This window comes from Podarcis liolepis (genome assembly GCF_965112155.1).
Source record: "Podarcis liolepis genome assembly, chromosome: 15".
Taxonomy (NCBI): Eukaryota; Metazoa; Chordata; class Lepidosauria; order Squamata; family Lacertidae; genus Podarcis; species Podarcis liolepis.
The window spans coordinates 3,866,151-3,885,596 of NC_139566.1; the positions used below are offsets into that span (position 1 = coordinate 3,866,151).

Consider the following 19,446-nt stretch of genomic DNA (forward strand, 5'->3'; position numbering starts at 1 on the left):
TCACCTGTGAGGTAGGATAAGCTGAGAAGGTCACATTCTGGAAGCATCATTGCTGAGCGGGGGGGGGGGGGATTCGAACCCTGGTCCTTCCCTGGTCCTAGTCCTGCACTCTTAACCACTACACCACACTGGGTCTTTTCTTTATCATTTATTGCTTCAACTCCACCCTCCTCCTGACCCAGAGCCCAGGGTGGCTAAAAGTCCTCTGAACTGTACAAACACGACACGGCTATCGTAAAACAAACTATTAAACTTACAGAATGCTAATCCCAATTTTAAAACGGCAACAGCCAAGAGTTTTCTCCTCTCCACAACCGCATGCGGTTTAAACGACCGAATGCCCAAGCAAAAGGAAAATGTTTTAAGGGGACGCCTTAATTTCTTACACTTGAGAAAAAGAAACAATTAATGGAGTCATTTGTTTTTGTAAATTATATAAAAATGAATCAATGAATGCTGCGGAGGGGAAAAAACTAGTATAATGCATTGTAGTACACTGAATATTGTGTTAAACAGAAGATTCTGTATCTTATACATAACCTATGTTGTGTGTTCAAGAAATGCTACGTAAATCCTAAACTGCGGTTCAGGGAAAGGAGGGAGGACTGATTTCTCTTTACACTGAATATTACTTTTGCATTACAGTAAATAAAATAAAATTGGGGGGTGGGGAATCAGTGCTGGAACCACGGCCATATATCAGCTGTCTATTTACGTGGCGGTTGCGGCTTGCTGGCATCTTGCGGCGAAGCATTGTGTGAGCAGCTAACTCCTTCCTCTGTCCTCCCCCAGGGCGCCCGGTGCAGGCAGGTTGTACGGTTACAATCCAAACCCGCCGGTCCCCGAAGGAGTCCGGAGGCCGATCAGCAAGACGGCTTTGCTTCAGAGCCGGAGGCAGACAGAGTCCCATCAGGTACCCGTAGATGTAATTATCTTAAGAACTTTTAGGCCTGTGGGCAGGCTGTTATCCTTCCACAAAGCTTTGTGTTAGAATCGTAGACTCAGAATTGTCGAGTGGGGAGGTCCCCTGCACTTGGGGGGCATATGAAGAACGTAAGAAAGCTTTGTGTTCCAGCTTGTCGATACCCACTTTAAACTGAGCTGCCCGGAACGGAATTCCTTGCTGGCCAAGGAGAGGGGCGGCTGCAGACGTTCCCTCCCTCCCTCCCTCCCACTTTTCTCTCTCTCTCTCTCTTCCACCGCCAGGATGTGCTGATGCTCTCCAGCAGCACGGACAGCGATGGCGACAACGGGCGCGGCACCTCGAGGCAGGCGCAGGGCAACGACAGCGACGACATCCAGACCATCTCCTCCGGGTCAGAAGAGGAGCCGGGGCCAGACGGCAAGAAGAGCTCTTCGGGGCTGGGTGAGCGCAGCCGCGTTTCGGGAGAGGGGAGGCGGTTGTGTGTACAGTCATACCTCGGGTTACAGAAGCTTCAGGTTGCGTATTTTCAGGTTGCGGACCGCCGAAACACGGAAGTACCGGAACGGGTTACTTCCGGGTTTTGGCAGTCGCGCATGCGCAGAAGCACTAAATCGAGCTTTGAGCATGCGCATGCGCATCTGCACGCTGCGTTGGCGGTGGCCTTTCCCCTTCCTTGTTCTCTCCCTTCCTGGCCTTGGGGGAGAGGATGGGGGACTATGCAGAGGGCAGGCACTCCTTTGCCATGAATTGGGGGGGCGGGAGTGGGGCTTATATTCAGGCTAATAATAATAATAATAATAATAATAATAATAATAATAATAAATATTTATACCCCACCCTCCCCAGCCAAGACCAGGCTCAGGGCAGCTAACACCAAATATAAAAACAGCTGATTGAAATATAGTTTAGAAAACAAGATTAAAATACAACATAGAAACATTAAAGTGCAGCCCCATTTCAGTGGAAACTCAAATCAAAAACTTTTTTGGGGATGAAAATGTCAAGTCATGATTCTACATGATTCATGCTGTGATTGTGATGTTCTATCATGTTGTTGTTTTTTGTTTGGTGTGTATGGGGCATTAGGGGAAGGGGAGGGCCACTGTTGGGGGGCACGCCATGCTCCTTCTGGGGTAGTTTGTCCACCTTTGGCCCCCCCCACCCTGTGCTCAGCGCTCACCTGTGGCTCCCAGAAGCTGCCAGCATGGGACAGCAGCCACAACCCAGGAAACGGCTTCCACTGGGCTGCCAAACCGGGTGAGGGGAGCCGATAGGTCTCAAGCCCTCCGTGAGGGGCAGGTGGGGCTCGTCCACCTGGGAAGGGAGCCCATCTAGGAGAAGAAAAACTCTGATCCTAAACCTCTGCATTAACCGCTTCCTCCGCCACTTCTGAGAAGGGAATGAATATTGCTAAGGGGGTGCCAGCACGAATAAGGCCCTGCCGTTTACCTGCTATAGGAGGGAGAAACTTTTCCAAAGGACGTGGGCATTGTGGGTGAAGGAAAAGCCAGCCTGCTCAGGCTAGGAAACTGCCCAGGCTGTTCCAATATGACCGAGTATCTGAAATCGGCTTCTTTGATCTCCCTTTAACGGTGTCGACTCCCTTGGGTGTTTCCCAGGACCAGTGAAAAGGCAGGTGGCCGTCAAGTCCACCCGCGGCTTCGCCCTGAAGTCAACCCACGGCATTGCCATCAAGTCGACCAACCTGGCGTCCGGGGAGAACATGCCCATCCGGAGGAACACGCGGCAGTTCTATGACGGAGAGGAGTCCTGTTACATCATCGACGCCAAACTCGAAGGCAACTTGGGCCGCTACCTCAATGTGAGATTCTCCCTGCTGTACCTAATAGCCAAATTAAATTTCCCCCTTCTCGCACAACTCTGGTGTTTTTCCTCCATCCAAGCCGACCTCTCGCTACCCCTGTAGAGTCTTACTGTTGGTGGATATTCCGTGACGGGCACTTCTCGCTCTGCAGTTCATTTCCATTGACCTTCTGTGATGTCACTGCAGCTCAGCGAATGGCTAAAGGAGGCACGCCAGCAACAACTTTTAGGTTGTCTCCCTCCCCCCAATAAAACACTGCTTCATATAAGCATTTCTGTTCTCAAACAACGGATTGTTAAAGATAGCTGTGCTAAAATAAACTCCCTCGATTTGTTCCCAGCGCCCAACGCTAAATAACAACAGATTTCCTGCATGTGTCGTAAGAGACCTTGAAAACCTAAAGCTTGAGATGTGGGAGATAAATATTATAGACAGTAGATTTGCAACTGGTGGTTGGATTTTTGGCTTGGTCACTTTGGAGCTTCCTCTCATTGGCTGAATGTCCTCAAGAAGACGGGGGGGCCAGAAATATCAGAGATTAGGAAAGACTGGGTGAATGTTTAAAGGATATTTGTGGACAGACGAAGAGTTGGTGAGGTTTAGGAATAATTTTTTTTGGGGGGGGTCAGATCAAAGAAGCCCCCCCTTCTGTTTTCTCATTTTTTCCCAATGTTAATGGTCAGCACCTTGTCAGAAATAATTTGCCTACACCTCAGGTTCCCAAATGCATAATTCTGACCCCTCCCCTCTGTGCTTACCAAATGTCCCCCCCTTTATTTTTAAAAACTGATGTTGGGTTTTTTGGGGGGGGGGGCTTGTTGTTGTTGCTTGCTTAATTTTATCTGTGTTTTACTTGGTGTGGTTTTTTTTGGGGGGGTGTTGTCAGTTTTTTTTTCCTTCTGAGAAATGGACGTATTTGTGGTACTTCATCCAGTTTTGTGTTTTAACATTTGTTAAAAGAAGAGGATACTCCTTTTTTAAAAAAAAGGGGGGGCGCGTATTGTGGTCTGCTAAGGAAATTCAGCATTTTACGTCCATTTCTGAGTTAACTTCTGTTGATGATACTTTCACACTTTTAAATATCATTTTGGCTAGATAACAAGCAGCTCTAAAATACCTTGACGTCAGTCGGCACAGAGCTTTTGCCTTTCTGATTTCGGCTAACGCTCATTTCTGTTTCCAGCATAGCTGCAGTCCTAACCTCTTTGTCCAGAACGTCTTTGTGGACACCCACGACCTCCGTTTCCCATGGGTGGCCTTCTTCGCCAGCAAGTAAGCCCTCTCCCAAAAAGACCAGCTTCCCTCTCTTCGGTCCAGCTTCCCTTCGGCCGCATCCGCACCAGGCATTTAAGGCCCCCTTCCACCACTTTGAACACCCAACGGCTCCCGCCCTCCGAATCCTGGGAACCGTAGTTCATCCAGGGTGCTGAGTGTGATTAGGAGATCCCGCCCCCAGAACTACGATTCCCAGAGTTCCCTGGACAAGGGGTCAGATGTTAAACTGCTCTGGGAGAGGGCTGGGGGGGGCGGTGCCTCTTGACAACTTGGCACTCACAACAAACTACAGTTCCCAGGATTCCACTTGCCAGTGGTTGGTAGCGAGGAGCGTTACTGCCTCTGGCTGCAAGGGCGAAGCATAGCTAGCAGCCATCGATATCCCTCTTTTAAAGTGGGCCGTCCCTGTCTCCTGTGGCAGGGAGTTCCACAGTTCAACTAAAGAGGTGCTTTCTTTTGTCTGCCTTTACTCTTCCAATCTTTAGCTTCTCGTGTCATGGGGGATGGAAACTTTAATGTGCCCACTCTGTCCATGCCATGTGTACTTTGACATTCTAGCATGACACCTCTTTCCCCCCTCTATACCAAGGGTAGGCAACCTAAAGCCCGGGGGCTGGATTCGGCCCAATCGCCTTCTCAATCCGGCCCGCGGACGGTCTGGGAATCAGCATGTTTTTACATGAGTCGAATGCGCTCTCTTATTTAAAATGCATCGCTGGGTTATTTGTGGGGCCTGCCTGGTGTTTTTACATGAGCAGAATGTGTGCTTTTACAGTGGTACCTGGGGCTACATACGCTTCAGGTTACAGACTCCGCTAACCCAGAAATATTACCTCGGGTTAAGAACTTTGCTTCACGATGAGAACAGAAATCATGCTCTGGCAGCGCAGCGGCAGCTGGAGGCCCCATTAGCTAAAGTTAGGTTAAAGTCAGGTTAAGAACAGTTTCAAGTTAAGAACGGACCTCCAGAACGAATTAAGTTCTTAACCCGAGGTACCATTGTATTTAAAATGCATCTCTGGGTTATTTGAGGGGGCATAGGAATTCGTTCATCCCTCCCCCCCAAAAAAAATAGTCCATCCCCCACAAGTTCTGAGGGACAGTGGACCGGCCCCCTGCTGGAAAAGTCTGCTGACCCCTGATACCAAAAAAAGCCCCAAATGTATTATTTCTTTAACGGGGCAATTGCTTCTTCCCCTTCCATCATTTTGGTAGCCCTTTTCTTAACCTTTTTGCTCCTCTACAGAATCTCCTCTTTTTTTTGAGGTGCGGACAGTAGTAGTAGTAGTAATAATAATCATATTAATAATAATAATTATACCCCGCCCATCTGGGTGGGTTTCCCTAGCCACTCTGAGCAGCCAAGTGCAGCTGCACTCTAGATCAGTGTTTCCCAACCTTGGGCCTCCAGCTGTTTTTGGACTACAACTCCCATCATCCCTAGCTAGCAAGACCAGTGGTAGGGGATGATGGGAATTGTAGTTTAAAAACAGCTGGAGGCCCAAGGTTGGGAAACACTGCTCTAGATCACGACATGGTCTCACGAGTCCCGTTATGCCCATTTTACAGGTGGGGGAGCAGAAGCTGAGGCACACTGCTCTTCACCCAGAGAGTCTCTCCCATTCTAAGCTGCCATTTCAAAACTACAAAACTCTTTCTCCTTCTCGCAGGAGGATCAGAGCCGGCACCGAACTTACCTGGGACTATAACTACGAGGTTGGCAGCGTGGAGGGCAAGGAACTTCTGTGCTGCTGCGGTGCAATTGAATGCCGTGGACGTTTGTTGTAAGGTTTCTTTCTCCCGCTGCCCACCCTCCTTTTTTTTAGGCGGGGGGGCGTATTTCATGAATTTTTTAAAAGTGTTTTATTTTTTAAAGCCCTTTTGGGTCAGTGGACCCCCCCCTTACCCGCTTCTCACATGTCTCGTTCTCTGTTTGCGGCCTCATCCATTTTTGGCGCCGCGTTGTCGAGGGCATGGTTCTGTGTATGGAGTTTTGCAGAGGACCGCCCCCCCTCCTTTCGTCGTCGTAAAGCAATAAAACCATGTTTACTCTCGATTTCAAAAGACAGTCTGCTTCTGAACCTTTTTTTTTAAAAAAAAAGAAAATATAACGTAGGGCACAGCCATGGAGGTTTTTATGGGGAACGATCTTGGGCGCTGATCCAGGGATTATTCAGGATCAGGGCCCAGATCCTTTGGGACTTTCCATCTGACTCCTGGAAGGAGAGGAAAGAGCTCTCTGTGTTTCTCAAAAGAAAAGCTGGCTTTTCCAAGAGCGCAGTTTAAACGACAGAAAGGTGGTGTTTCATGCACCTGCAACCCATTATCTCTTTGAGAGCCAGTGTAGTGTAGTGGTTAAGAGCGGTAGTCACGTAATCTGGGGAACCGGGTTCGCGTCTCCGCTCCTCCACATGCAGCTGCTGGGTGACCTTGGGCCAGTCACACTTCTCTGAAGTCTCTCAGCCCCACTCACCTCACAGAGTGTTTGTTGTGGGGGAGGAAGGGAAAGGAGAATGTGAGCCGCTTTGAGACTCCTGAAGGGGAGTGAAAGGCGGGATATCAAATCCAAACTCTTCTTCTTCTTCTTCTTTGGCACATGGGTGAGTGTGGTTCGAGGCTAGTGGTTCGTGCCCCCTCAGGGGCAGCTGCGGGCCGGATTCCTGCATTGCAGGTGATCGCAGAGTAGTCGATCCTCGAGATCCTTTCCCACTCTGCGATCACCTGGAGATGCCAGGGGTCGATGCAGCGATGGCTCCCTGAACGTGGATGGCTTTCAACCATTAAGACAAATTCATGGACGATACGGTCTCCTTCCCTACTGCCGGGAGGCAGTAAAAATGCCTCGGAATACTCCCAGTTCAGGAGAAGAAAAGGCAAATGACTAAACCATGGGTCGGCAAACGAAGGCCCATAGGCCCGATCAGGCCCAGTTGCCTTCTGGATCCGGCCCACGGATGGTCTATGAATCGCCGCATGGATTGGCAGCACACGTGTTCCTTCCCTCTCCCCCCCTCCCTTGGCGGCGGCACCTCCTCCCTCCCTCCTCCCGGCTTCTCCCTGCCCTGCCTAGAGAAGGAAGAGGGCTGGGCTTTGTTGCTGCCAGCAGTAGCAGCGCTCGAGCAACCACCATTTTAAGCAGCCCCTCTCTGGAGCCCTTTTGCACGCCGGTCATCGTCCCGCTGCCAGCCCCTGCCGCTCGCAGGACACAGGCAAGCAGCCACCAGGGCTTGTCCATAGCTGTCGACGTTTTCCTTTTTTTAAGGGAAATTCCCTTATTCCAAATAGGATTCCTCGCAAGAAAAGGGAAAGGTTTGACAGCTATGGGCTTGTCCGGTGCTGTGGAGAAGGGGAGAGTCGGGGGTGTGCGGCTTATAGTCCGGCCCCCCACAAGGTCTGAGGGACAAGGGGACCGGCCCCCTGCTGAAAATGTTTGCTGACCCCCGGACTAAACCCAACACAAATGTGGAGACTCTACAGTCGCCTTGTGTGCCACCTTCCCGCAATTCAAGCAACCAAGCTGGTGTCAAATGTCTTGCTCTGCTCTTTTGGACATCACCGAGGCTGATGGGGGGGGGGGTCTTGTCGTCTGGGCAGCCCAGGACCCCGCACTGCCCAGGTTTGCATCCCAGAGAGGTCGCTTTGGTACTGCTAGTGTGGCAGTTTGACTTCACCCCAGAGGCATACTCCATTGTCTGTTGAAGACAGACAAATGCAAACAGCAGCAATACCAGTTCCAGGGAATCGCATGTAGGGGTCGTTTTGCTGCTGTGTTTGGGTCCAGATCATGAGCTTCCCATCAGGGCATGTGGCTGGCTGCAGGGTGTTGGACTGGATCGGTCCCTTTGGGCCTGATCCAGCTGCAGGGCTCGTCTGGTGTTCTTACAGAGCCTCCTGGTCCAGAGGAAGTCTATCTTGATTCCTAAGTTATTAAGGGCGTTTAATGGGATGCGGGTGGCGCTGTGGGTTAAAGCACAGAGCCTAGGACTTGCCGATCAGAAGGTCGGCGGTTTGAATCCCCGCGACGGGATGAGCTCCCGTTGCTCAGTCCCTGCTCCTGCCAACCTAGCAGTTCAAAAGCACCTCAATGTGCAAGTAGATAAATAGGTACCACTCCGGCGGGAAGGTAAACGGCGTTTCCGTGCACTGCTCTGGTTCTCCAGAAGCAGCTTAGTCATGTTGGCCACATGACCCGGAAGCTGGACGCCGGCTCCCTCGGCCAGTAAAGCGAGATGAGTGCCGCAACCCCAGAGTTGGTCACGACTGGACCTAACGATCAGGAGTCCCTTTAACTTTACGTTTAATGGGACTGGGGTGGGTGGACAAAAGTTGGATGTATCCAATTGAATCTGGTTCACTCCGACAGAACCCCAACTGTTTCCCAGAGCAATCCCAAAACAAACGGCCACATGCCCCCCTGCAGGGTTGGCGTTAAGAATTTCCCCACTAACCTATGCTGGAAGTGTTTGCAAAACACCGTTGTGCCATTTAAAAAGCACCCTTAGTTGTGTGAACTTTCCCAAAGGTAATCCAATCACCAGAATTTTTTTTTAACAGAAATTTATTAGTCTTATTTAGGTTTTAATATATTTTAACTTTTTTTTTCTTTAAAAAAAAAAGAACACACATTTTGGTCTGAAGATAGATTAATGGTCCTTTTTTGTAAACCTCTCCCTACCCCCACCCCCCCAAAAAATGCCCTAAGGCTAAGGCTAGGGAAAGAATAATTGCAATTTGATCCTACGGATAGAGCAGATATTCTTCAAAACTGTCTTTCTCTGGAGTTTTTATTCCAGCTGAAGCCAAAAGATTTTTCTCGTTTTGGTGCTTGAAAAAACCCTATCTAATAAATTAAAACAAAAATCAGCGTCTCCCCCTCTGGGAGTGGTAAAAGGCAAGTAGACTACATAAAAGTGGGTGTACCTCTCTGGGTGTTTTTTTTTTTTTAATAGGATGAGAAAAGGATTGTGGAGTTGGGGGCAAAAGGAAAGTATTACATTCCTAAGAGAAGGAATGCAGGGGAATAAAGTGAAGTTGTGTGCATTGAATTAAATTCTCTACAGGAGTAAGGTGGTGCAGTTTAGAGAAAGCTTTTTTAAGAAAAGGAAAATAAAGACCATCACTGAGTTTTCAGCCTTCTGGCATCATTGACCTGTCTGAATTAGCTTGCCGAAACATCTCCCCCACCCCAAACTAAAATACCCAGGAAAAAAGGTGAGTAAATCCTCCATGATCTCATCTGAACGTGATCTCCAAAAATTAAAACCCTCTACCTGTGATTCCCTCGCCTGTGGACTCGATGTAATCCAATTGCTTCTTTAATTAAATACTTTTTTTTGCAATTTAAAAACCTCTTCCTATCGGGCTGGGGGTTGCAAAGGCAGTGGTCAAAACTCCAGGGCCTTACAAGTGGGGGGGGGGCGCTGGGCACACCTTGAGGACCAGAAGACGTATTTATCCATCTCCCTCTCACCATTTGTTTCGCTGCAGCTAAGAAAACAGAGCCAGGCTTTGCAAAGGAGTAATATGGCTTCTACGATAACCAAAAACGGATTATCGAAAGGCTTTGGAGTTAAGGCAGGACCGGTGGTGGGACTCCTGGCCTGGTTTCTAAAAAGGTATCAAGACACAGTTGGATAGATGTGCTCAGAGGAGATGGGAACTGTAGCGCCACACCGACGGCGCCTGCTTGACTCCGTTTCCCAACTCTGGCAGAGCGAAGGCGCAGGGATTGTCCTCGTAAGCGGCGAAGGTGGATCGGGGCGGAAACCCCAACCTTGCCCTCTGCTACACTCCACCCGCTTGTACCCAAAATATTTGCTTTTTCCACACACACACACACACAAAAGGATTACTTGTGGAAAGAAAATATTTGTGCCCATGATATAGCAGATCTGGGGGGGGGGGGAGGCTTGAGAGCCGAGCCCAGCTTTCCTGACATGTTTACAAGCAGGAGGGCCTTTGGCACGGGGAAGAGAGGCCTCGATGAGGTCTAGAAACTTGACAAGCGGAATACTTTCCCCGCAAGTGTTGGTTCCTTTCGAGTGTGCTTGGAAGGGAAAAAAGACGTGTGTCTTTTCTGGGGTGGGGCGGAGAAGTTGCTCCTTGCTTGCCCAATTTTGTGGAGGGGTTCTGGGTGGGTGAGGAGGGGGTTGGCAATGTGTGAGGGGTCTCAGGACCGCTTTCCAAGGTGGATTCAGGGCAGGGGCTCAAAGAGGCAGGGGCAACCATGCTCCCAAAACTCTGCCGTTCTTCCCGTACATAAAGGGTGCTGGGGAAGAGAAAAATGAGCACTGTTTGCAAGCTCCAGAAAAGGCCACTCGCTTTGCCCCCAAGAAAAGCGGCAAGTGTCTCAGGATCCCGTCTTGAAATGAACCTGGCGCTTCTTCGGGTTCTTGGAGGGTCCAAGGATGGAGAGAGGAGCTGGTGGGGCGGCAGGGGGCTGTGCTTCCAGCTGCAGCTCCTCTCCAGAGGAAGTTTTGTTTTCTTTTTGGCTTCAAAAATGAAAATAAAGATCTGGGCTCTGGCGACAGACGGGAGTCCCCCCTGGAAGCAGAGGAGGCCTGGGTACCGAAAATGGACGTCGAGCGATCAATTGGTTTTCACCCGGTGGTTATTGTTCAAGACCGGGTGCCCATTGCTCAGGGGGCCGTTCTTTGTGGGTGCTGAGGCAGCTTTCTCTTCTTCCAACTCCTCTTCCTCCTCCCCGGTGCTGTCCGTCTCGTCACGGTCGCTGCGCTCGTCCTCCACCACCTGGAGGGGAGAGAAACCCCGGTCAGGAAACGAGAGACGACTCGGACACTTCCCTGGTCGTGGATGGGGTAACTGTGCCCCTGAAGGACCAGGTGCGCAGCCTGGGAGTCATTCTGGAGTCACAGCTGTCCATGGAGGCGCAGGTCAAATCTGTGTCCAGGGCAGCTATCTATCAGCTCCATCTGGTACGCAGGATGAGACCCTCCCTGTCTGCGGACTGGCCAGTGTGGCACATGCTCTGGTTATCTCCCACTTGGACTACTGCAATGTGCTCTACATGGGGCTACCCTTGAAGGTGACCCGGAAACTACAACTAATCCAGAATGCGGCAGCTAGACTGGTGACGGCTGCTGAGACCACATAACACCGGTCTTGAAAGACCTACATTGGCTCCCAGGACATTTCCAAGCACAATTCAAAGTGTTGGTGCTGATCTTGAAAGCCCTAAATGGCCTCAAAGGCCCAGTATATCTGAAGGAGCATCTCCACCCTCATCGTTCAGCCTGGACACTGAGGTCCAGCGCCAAGGGCCTTCTGATGGTTTCCTCATTGCGAGAAGTGAGGTTACAGGGAACCAGGCAGAGGGCCTTCTCGGTGGTGGCGCCCACCCTGTGGAACACCCTCCCACCAGATGTGAAAGAGATAAACAACTACCAGACTTTTAGAAGACACCTGAAGGCAGCCCTATTCAGGGAAGCTTTTAATGTTTGATGTATTACTGTGTTTTAATATTTAGTTGGAAGCCGCCCAGAGTGGCTGGGGAAGCCCAGCCAGATGGGCAGGGTTTAAATAATAAATTATTATTATTATAATATTATTAATACGTAGGGCTTTCCAGGAAGTTAATGCGTATCTGAAGAAGTCTGCATGCACATGAAAGCTTATACAGTGGTGCCTCGCAAGACGAAATTAATCCGTTCTGCGAGTCTCTTCGTCTTGCAGTTTTTTCGTCTTGCGAAGCACGGCTATTAGCGGCTTAGCGGCTTTAAGAAAAAGGAAACAAACTCGCAAGAACTCGCAAGACGTTTCGTCTTGCGAAGCAAGCCCATAGGGAAATTTGTCTTGCGGAACGACTCAAAAAACGGAAAACTCTTTCGTCTTGCACGTTTTTCGTCTTGCGAGGCAATCGTCTTGCGAGGTACCACTGTACCCAGAACAAACTTAATTGGTCTCCAAGGTGCTACTGGACAATTTCTTAATTTTATTTCGACTGCGTCAGACCAACACGGCTACCTACCTGAATCTAGGAAGTGAAGTGTGACCAAGAGACGGCGGCAGCGGAGCGGGAAGTTAAATTTGACCAAGAGATGGGAGTCTTTGGCCCTGGTGGTACTCCTGCTTTTGAAAATCCTTCCCCCGTTAAAATCATTTAGGTATACGAGGCCCGTTCCAACCCACCCACCAGAGATTTTAATACTCATTCATCTGCTTTTAGTTGCTGTCTGTTCCCTGTGAGGTTATTATTATTATTATTATTATTTTCTGATGTTTTTAAGCTACCTTAAGGGCCAATTGGTGGGAGAGCCTTTCTGAAATGAAAATAACTTCTTAACTACATAATTCTGGAGATTAACCCTTCGCCCCCCCCTTTGCATTCCCGCTTTGAGAGGGAGAACTGGAAATATTCAATATTCAGAATCTGATTTAGCTTTCCAAAGGGTGCTGGTTTTTTTAAAAAAGTTACTTTTATTCACTCGAATTTATTTGCGTCCTGCCTTTCCTGAGTGCAGCATACGATGGGCTTGCAATGAAACTTTAAAGTGCAGCGGAAGAAAATAAAACCTACAAGCAGCTTTTAAAATCAATCTGATGGGTAATCGGGCAGCCTGCGGCAATTAAAAGCCACTCGCGGCCTGAAACGGCTTTCCTTATAACGGAAGTGTCGAGGGTAAGCCATCCAACAGATCTTTTCCACATAAAATCCCAGGTTCTAACCCACAGAAATTGCTTCTGGGCGCGGCAGAATCTAGCATCCTGAACAACTCAGCTTCCGTTACCAGGAAGAGGAAAACATGAAAGTACGTTGCTAGCCCTCATGAAGACAAGAATAGGGTTTATAAATTTTTTGGCTCCACAGGACAGGTCCTTATCAGGGGTGGCCTCCTGGACAAATATTGACAGGTGGGCAGGCCCATCCACCTGGTGCCGTAATGGCGTCAGGTGATTCAGAACCCCATAGCCCATAATTGGGACTTCAAGCCGCCACTAGGGCATGACCAAAAGGGAGTTTCGGCCCTTAGAAATGAGTGCTTGAGTTTTGATTTTTCCTCATCCCTCCTTGTACCTTTCCCCTTGTATGTTGTTGGGGATTTTTTAAAGTCTGTAGGCCTTCAGGTAGGTACTGCCTTGATTGTACGTAAGCCGCCTCCCCCCATGGGAGCCTTTTCAACTAATGAGTTGTGTGCAATTGCTCCAAGCAAGTAATAAATCGTGGGTGGGCAAACTAAGGCCCAGGGGCCAGATGCAGCCCAATCGCCTTCTAAATCTGGTTTGTGGACAGTCCAGGAATCAGCATGTTTTTACATGAGTAGAATGTGCCCTTTTATTTATAATGCATCTCTGAGTTATTTGTGGGGCATAGGAATTTGTTCATTTCCCCCCTTCAAAATATAGTCCTGCCCCCCGCAAGGTCTGAGGGACAGTGCTGAAAAAGTTTGCTGACCCCTGTAATAAATCAATAAGGGAGGGTTTTGTTCTGAATCTTGCCAAATTGGCAGGGTTTAACTGCGGCTCATCGGTAGCCGGCGCAGGACTGAACCCCACCCACCAGAGTGGCATCAGCTACTGGGCCAATAGCTTGGAGAAAAAGATGTCATTGGCCCAACTGGAATCATGACGGGCCAAAAGTGGCCTACAGGTTGCCGACCCCGGGGTTAGGAAGACCAGGGTTCAAAATCCCCATTTGGCCATGAAGCTCACTGGATGTGACCTGCCGGTCTCTTAGCTTGGCCCAGCTGGCAGGGTTGTTGTGGAGAATACGGAAAGTCGGAGAACCACGCAAGCAAGCTACCCCGAGTCCCATTGAGGAAAAGTGGGACCGCAGTAAATAGATATATTTTAAACACTGCCCTCTGGGTTAGTTGGTTGGTTTGTCTCTCTCTCTCAAACACCAAAAAAAGAGTTGGTTTTCTCTTATACCTCATACTAGACAAAACACAAACTGGGGAAACATTTTATGAACGTTGGAAAAATGTTGAAATGAAATTACTTGGCTCTTGTAAAAATGTTTAAAGAATCAGGTAAAAAGGTTATGGTTATGAGAAGCTGGTAAAAATAAGTCTTAAGTTTTAAGGTTTTTTATAAGATAAGATGAAAATAGAGTAAGGTAATGTAAGGACAGAATACTATGACTTATGGAAAGGATTTGTTGTGACAATTATTAATCAAGATACAAGAGATGGGAGGAGGAGGAGGTCGTGGAAAGAAGGTAATGAAATTCGAGAATTTGAAAATGATGGGGTTTTTTTTCCTTTCTGTTTTTGTCTTTTTTCTGTGTAACTTTGTCTTTTTATTTCTTTGTAATTTTAAAAATAGAACAAGGACTTGGGGGGGGACCCACAAACTGGGGAAGGGTACCAACCCCCCCCCCAAACCCAACTTGCCTTTCCAGTTATGAATTTCTGGGCCATCCGGATAATGAGGTACGCCCAAAATATGTGCAGGGACTGCAAAATCACCATCATGAGGTTGAAGAAATAGTAGCCGAAGAAAGGTGGGTATATTTCCAAGGGGTACACCATGGTGCAGTGAAGGATCCTGTAAAATTCAACATAAGGAATCAGATCAAGAAAAATCAGAATACAGAAACCACATGGGTAGTTTACCCCCTCGCAGAGCTACAATTCCCAGCGCCCTTAAACTACAATTCCCAGGGTTCTTTGGGGGTAAACCAGGGGATTTAAATGCCCTTTCAAGGAACAGCATGGGTGTGGCCTAATAGCAACTGGCAGATTATATTCCCCTATGAACTGGCCCACATTTATTCATCAGCCGCGACTCCCGTATTGCAGAGGGTTGGGACTGGATGACCCTTGGGGTCCCTTTGGCCACTCTATACGCTTTTGTGCTTCTGTTCGCCCCCTTCCGCCCATTCTCTCTTCCAACAGCTTCTCGGCAGGCAGATGTTCAACAGGTAAACCTCAATCACACGCCGCGCACGTAACTCTCACCAGAACGGAAGGATGACGAGCCGCGTGACGATGAAGATGGTGGCGAAGACGATGAAGATGTTGTTGGACATGTTCTTCCAGCCTGCGTAGTTGAACATTTTCGCCGACTGCAGAGACACCGAAAGAGAGGAGTGGAGGCAATATTTACAGGCAGACCTGAGCTCAGGGATCGGGACCGGCAGCGAGAGACGGAAGATGCTCTGGCTATGAAGAGCATGATGGAGCATCTCTTTCTCGTGGGCAGGATGTGGTCCGTGGGGGTCCCTCTACCTGTCTCCCGGGGGTCTCTCGAAGGGCCGGATCTAGGTTTGATGAGGCCCTCAGCTACTGACAGTAATGGGGCCCTTTATATGTCCAGCTGTTCTTTGTCAGCAACAAATTGTCGCTTTTTGTGTGTTGAATATATACTATATGGCAATTTATGGGCCTAATGGGTATCTAAAGCCATTTGCACATCACAAAATATGTATTTTATTGAAGTAATTGTTGAAAAGTCCATGCAGAATGCAAACTCCATGCAGAATGAAGGCACCCTATATATAGAAATGAGCAAACCAGTGATATTTTAGGGAGCAGGCTAGCATCCTAGGAGCCGACACAACACAAAACACTCTTGCTGTATGTAGGCTTAATTTTATTAGTTTTTTATCTTATATTTTGGAAATGTACATCCAGTTTTTCCCCCCTTTAAATTTTTTTGGGGCCCCCAAGAGAGTGGAGCCCTAAGCTGTAGTTTGTTTAGCTTATACGTAAATCTGCCACTGGTCTGTTCCCACACCACACACTTCCCTAGACCTGTTCCACCCCCTAAGTGTTTCCCCCCTCGGCTGGAAAGTGTCCTTGACTGCTTGGGAGGACAGACCAGGGAGTAGAAACCAGCCGACAAAATCGAAGCAAATTGCTCTTGCAGCGGCTCTGTTAAGGGTTCCAGGCAGAGATTGTTCCCAGTCCTACCTGGAAATGCAACTGGGCGTGCGAAGCGGGTGCTCTAACCACTGAGCCCCACAGCCCTTCCCAGACATGCCGCCTTTTAATTCTATGTTTTTAAGAAGCGACGGCCGCACGCAGCACAAGGCGTCCGGAACGGGGGGAGTCCCTAAGTTGAGTCGGACACCTGGGCTTGAGGGGTTACACCCCTGCAAGGGAAGAAGGGGTCCCAATCCCTCACCTCCAGCAAGTAGTCCGAGGAGTCATGGAGGGCCATGATGAGCGTCCCGGCCCGGATGTAGTTGGTGTACCAGGAGAAGCTAATCAGGACGATGGTCGCGACGTGGTGGATGACCTGTTCCTTGAAGTCCTGCCCAAAAGCAAAAAATCAGCCAAAGCGTAACAGAAAATACCTATTTCCCTAGAAATCTTTTCAGGCTGTTTCATATATTTTCTTTTACAGTAAGTTAACTTAGATCACTGTTACTACAGACCAGTTTTTTTCAATTCTGAATTGAGACGAGTTTGGATTTAACTGTATTATTATTATTATTATTATTATTATTATTATTACTATTGTTGTTGTTATTTTATTGCTCTCTTTATATGTTACTGAGCTTTTAACACTACACCGAATGCAATGTTGTTAACATTTAACACTTGTGTTCTCCTGAGCCTCTATGAGCTCAAAATTCACTGTCAGAGAAGGAGTATACAGTGGTACCTCGGAAGTCAAATGGAATCTGTTCCGGAATTCCGTTCGACTTCCAAAACATTCGGAAACCAAGGCGCGGCTTGTGATCGGCTGCAGGAAGTTCCTGCAGCCAATCGGAAGCCCTGTCAGACATTCAGCTTCCAAAAAAACGTTCCAAAACCAGAACAGTCACTTCCGGGTTTGCAGCGTTCGGGAGCCAAAACGTTCGAGAACTAGGCTGTTCGAAAACCAAGGTACGACTGTATGAACATTTTATATCTGTCTGCGTTGAAACCCTAGGTAGGGCTGATGCCTCTCTGCTGCTAAATTGAATTTTTGTGTGTGTGTATTTAGACCCTTTGTTTGTGAGAGGGCCAGTTGCTTTAAAGTGATTTTTCATATTGTGTCTCGATTTCAACAGGTTTAAGCAGAGTTCTCCTGTGTACCACGTTGCAGGGGGTTGGTCTGGATGACCCTCAGTCCCCCTTCCCCCTCTAAAATCTGATTTTTCTTTCATATACTTTCCCCCCACTTATTTTTTAGCTATCCTGGAAGTTTAATGATAACACTCAACCTTATGCTGCCATCAACCTGCAGTGATAATATGTGTATCTTGTTATGGATATATATATATAGAGAGATATATACATATACATATACATATACATATATATATATATATATATATATATATATATATACACACACACACATACATATACTCTGTTGAATCTAAAAAAATAACTTCCACTGATCAACTGCAGATCCAGCAGCAAAGGTCAGACGCCGTCTGTGCTCCCCATGAGCCAAGCGTTCGACTCACCTTCCTCTTCACGTCCGAGGCGATGCTGAACAACAGGGACCAGTAAAACGAGAGCTCAATCATGTAATACCAGTACTGGGACGGCAGCAGGTTCTGGAGAAGGGAGGGAGAAATGTGGGGAAATGGTTGGTTGTACAACCCCTCAAATATATCCAGGTCGTTCCGTGTCCTCAGCCAACATTTTTTAAAAACCCAGTTTTGTGGTCTCCCCATCCCAGGGAACTATAAGAACACAAGGAATGTCCTGCTGAATCAGACCAGAGGGACCACCTCTCCTGTTCTTCCAGAGCGCTTTCTTTTCCTCTGCCCTCCTCATCCCTCCCTTCCTTTTGTGTCGTGCTGCCTTTGACGGCAAGCTTCATTTATTTAAAAGCATTTTTCGCTGCCTGATGTTTCACAGTATCTCTAAGCAGTCGACTGCAGCGGAAGGATTTCGATCATCTCAATCTCGCTACCCCCCCCCCCCTTTATAGTTATGTGCTCCTTATTTCATGGCGTATTGTAGATATTTGTGGATTTTCTTGTTTGTTTTTTATAAAAAAAGATAAATCCAAAGGTTGGGTATATATACTTTCTAATGCACACACCACATGAACAGACAGGGCTGTTGTCCCTGCTCAAGTTGCTCGCGAACCCTGCCTACCCCCCACCAACCCCCCCTACCCCATTGCCAACCCCCACCCCGTGATTTTACACCTCACCAAGCTGTCCCCTCGCAGCTGCATCAGGCCCACATTCTCACAGCTCTGTCAAGCTCTCTGCACATCCTCAGAGACACTCTGTGTGTTCCCCCACCCAGCTTTATTCAAACCTCTGCTGTTGTTTAAAACCGCCATTTCTCTTTTAAATCGTCCCTGATTTCATACAACTCCAGGATGGTGACACCGCACTACAACTTCCGCCCCCCAACAAAGGCTGCGTGATGACAGCCTTAGGTTTCTATATGTATATGAAGATATACACACACAAAAAATATTAATTTTTTTTTTAAAAAAGCAAAGGTTGCAGTGTAAAAACTTGGCTAACCTGTGTAGGGTATCCTTCCCAAACTAGCCTGAGGTTGTAGAACCAAGGTTTCTGCAAGTTCGGGAGACAAAGGATGAAAAGACAGGAGCCGGTTAAGCGTCAAGAGGACTCGCAGAAAAGGAAACTCCCATTTCCCACCTTAGGTTGAGGAGGAAATGTACTCACGTCAGCTATGACGGCCGTGCCAGCAATGAAAGCAAGAAGGTAAAAGGTGAATCTCCAACTGGAAAAGGAAGCACAAAGTCTTGTTTCTCATCCCCTCAGCAAATGAAGCACACGTTCTCAGGCATGTCAAGAGTGCCACTGGGGGCGTGCAGAAGGCCTCTGACGTCTGCCAGGAGTGGTAGGGCGAGAGGCAAGGAGACGAACAGTAGGGGGAGCCAGAGAGCCAATGGATTGGTTGTAAGGAAGACTCTGGCTACTAAATGTTTTGGACTTGACACTCGCAAAGGCACACCGTCTGCCTGAATTTGTTGCCCTCTAGGTGTTGCTGGGCACCCAGCTGCCATCGGACAGCATGCCCAATGGTCAGGGGCATTGGGAACTGGTCTTCCAATGGATGTGGACTGTTTTGGCAGGCAGAGAGTGTTGAGGAAGACTGGCCTGGGGCAGCCAGCTGCCGACCCCTAGTCCAGCGACGCTTTTGCAGATGGGAAAGTGTGCATGGGCCTGGGGCAAGCCTGCTATTCACCCCAGCTGCACCACGGTCCTGCAGGCCTACCTGGCCTCCCGAAATTTCTTGAGCAAGCTGGGCCGGTCCTGATTGCGCCGCCGGCGGAACCAGCGCTCGACCTGCCGGGGGGTGCAGCCGCTTTTCTTCGAGAGGCCCTCAATGTCTGCCTGCAGGGGCAGAAGAAGGAAAAAGAGGGCCCAGTCAGAGGGAGGAGAGAGAGCTTAGGGAAGAAAGCCACTGAAATGCAGACAGCAACAACATTTGCTTTGCCTTGCCATTTCTACCTTGAGACACTAGATTTCTAAGTGCGTGGATCTCATGCCTTCTTCCCAGAAAAAGCCGCTGGTTTTGATGAAAGC

The 19,446-nt window shown here is 48.5% G+C and overlaps 3 protein-coding genes across 11 annotated transcripts in view; 1 reads left to right on the forward strand and 2 right to left on the reverse strand.

Moving 5' to 3' along the window:
* Positions 1 to 6,089, forward strand: part of SETDB1 (SET domain bifurcated histone lysine methyltransferase 1) — a 35,769-nt gene extending 29,680 nt beyond the window's left edge. For all 6 annotated transcript variants that reach the window (XM_083476954.1, XM_083476951.1, XM_083476953.1 and 3 more), the window contains exons 18-22: positions 793 to 913; positions 1,207 to 1,366; positions 2,545 to 2,747; positions 3,934 to 4,022; positions 5,696 to 6,089. In XM_083476954.1, the coding sequence (XP_083333080.1) occupies positions 793 to 913; positions 1,207 to 1,366; positions 2,545 to 2,747; positions 3,934 to 4,022; positions 5,696 to 5,813 (691 nt within the window). In that variant the 3' untranslated portion in view covers positions 5,814 to 6,089. The remainder of the gene's footprint in view (positions 1 to 792; positions 914 to 1,206; positions 1,367 to 2,544; positions 2,748 to 3,933; positions 4,023 to 5,695) is intronic.
* Positions 1 to 19,446, reverse strand: part of HORMAD1 (HORMA domain containing 1) — a 578,262-nt gene that overhangs the window by 121,720 nt on the left and 437,096 nt on the right. The window lies entirely within an intron of this gene.
* Positions 8,792 to 19,446, reverse strand: part of CERS2 (ceramide synthase 2) — a 162,364-nt gene continuing 151,709 nt past the window's right edge. For all 4 annotated transcript variants that reach the window (XM_083477283.1, XM_083477280.1, XM_083477281.1 and 1 more), the window contains exons 4-11: positions 19,136 to 19,254; positions 18,580 to 18,637; positions 18,415 to 18,465; positions 17,389 to 17,481; positions 16,113 to 16,241; positions 14,945 to 15,051; positions 14,378 to 14,531; positions 8,792 to 10,775 (exon numbers count right to left, since the gene is read on the reverse strand). In XM_083477283.1, the coding sequence (XP_083333409.1) occupies positions 10,614 to 10,775; positions 14,378 to 14,531; positions 14,945 to 15,051; positions 16,113 to 16,241; positions 17,389 to 17,481; positions 18,415 to 18,465; positions 18,580 to 18,637; positions 19,136 to 19,254 (873 nt within the window). In that variant the 3' untranslated portion in view covers positions 8,792 to 10,613. The remainder of the gene's footprint in view (positions 10,776 to 14,377; positions 14,532 to 14,944; positions 15,052 to 16,112; positions 16,242 to 17,388; positions 17,482 to 18,414; positions 18,466 to 18,579; positions 18,638 to 19,135; positions 19,255 to 19,446) is intronic.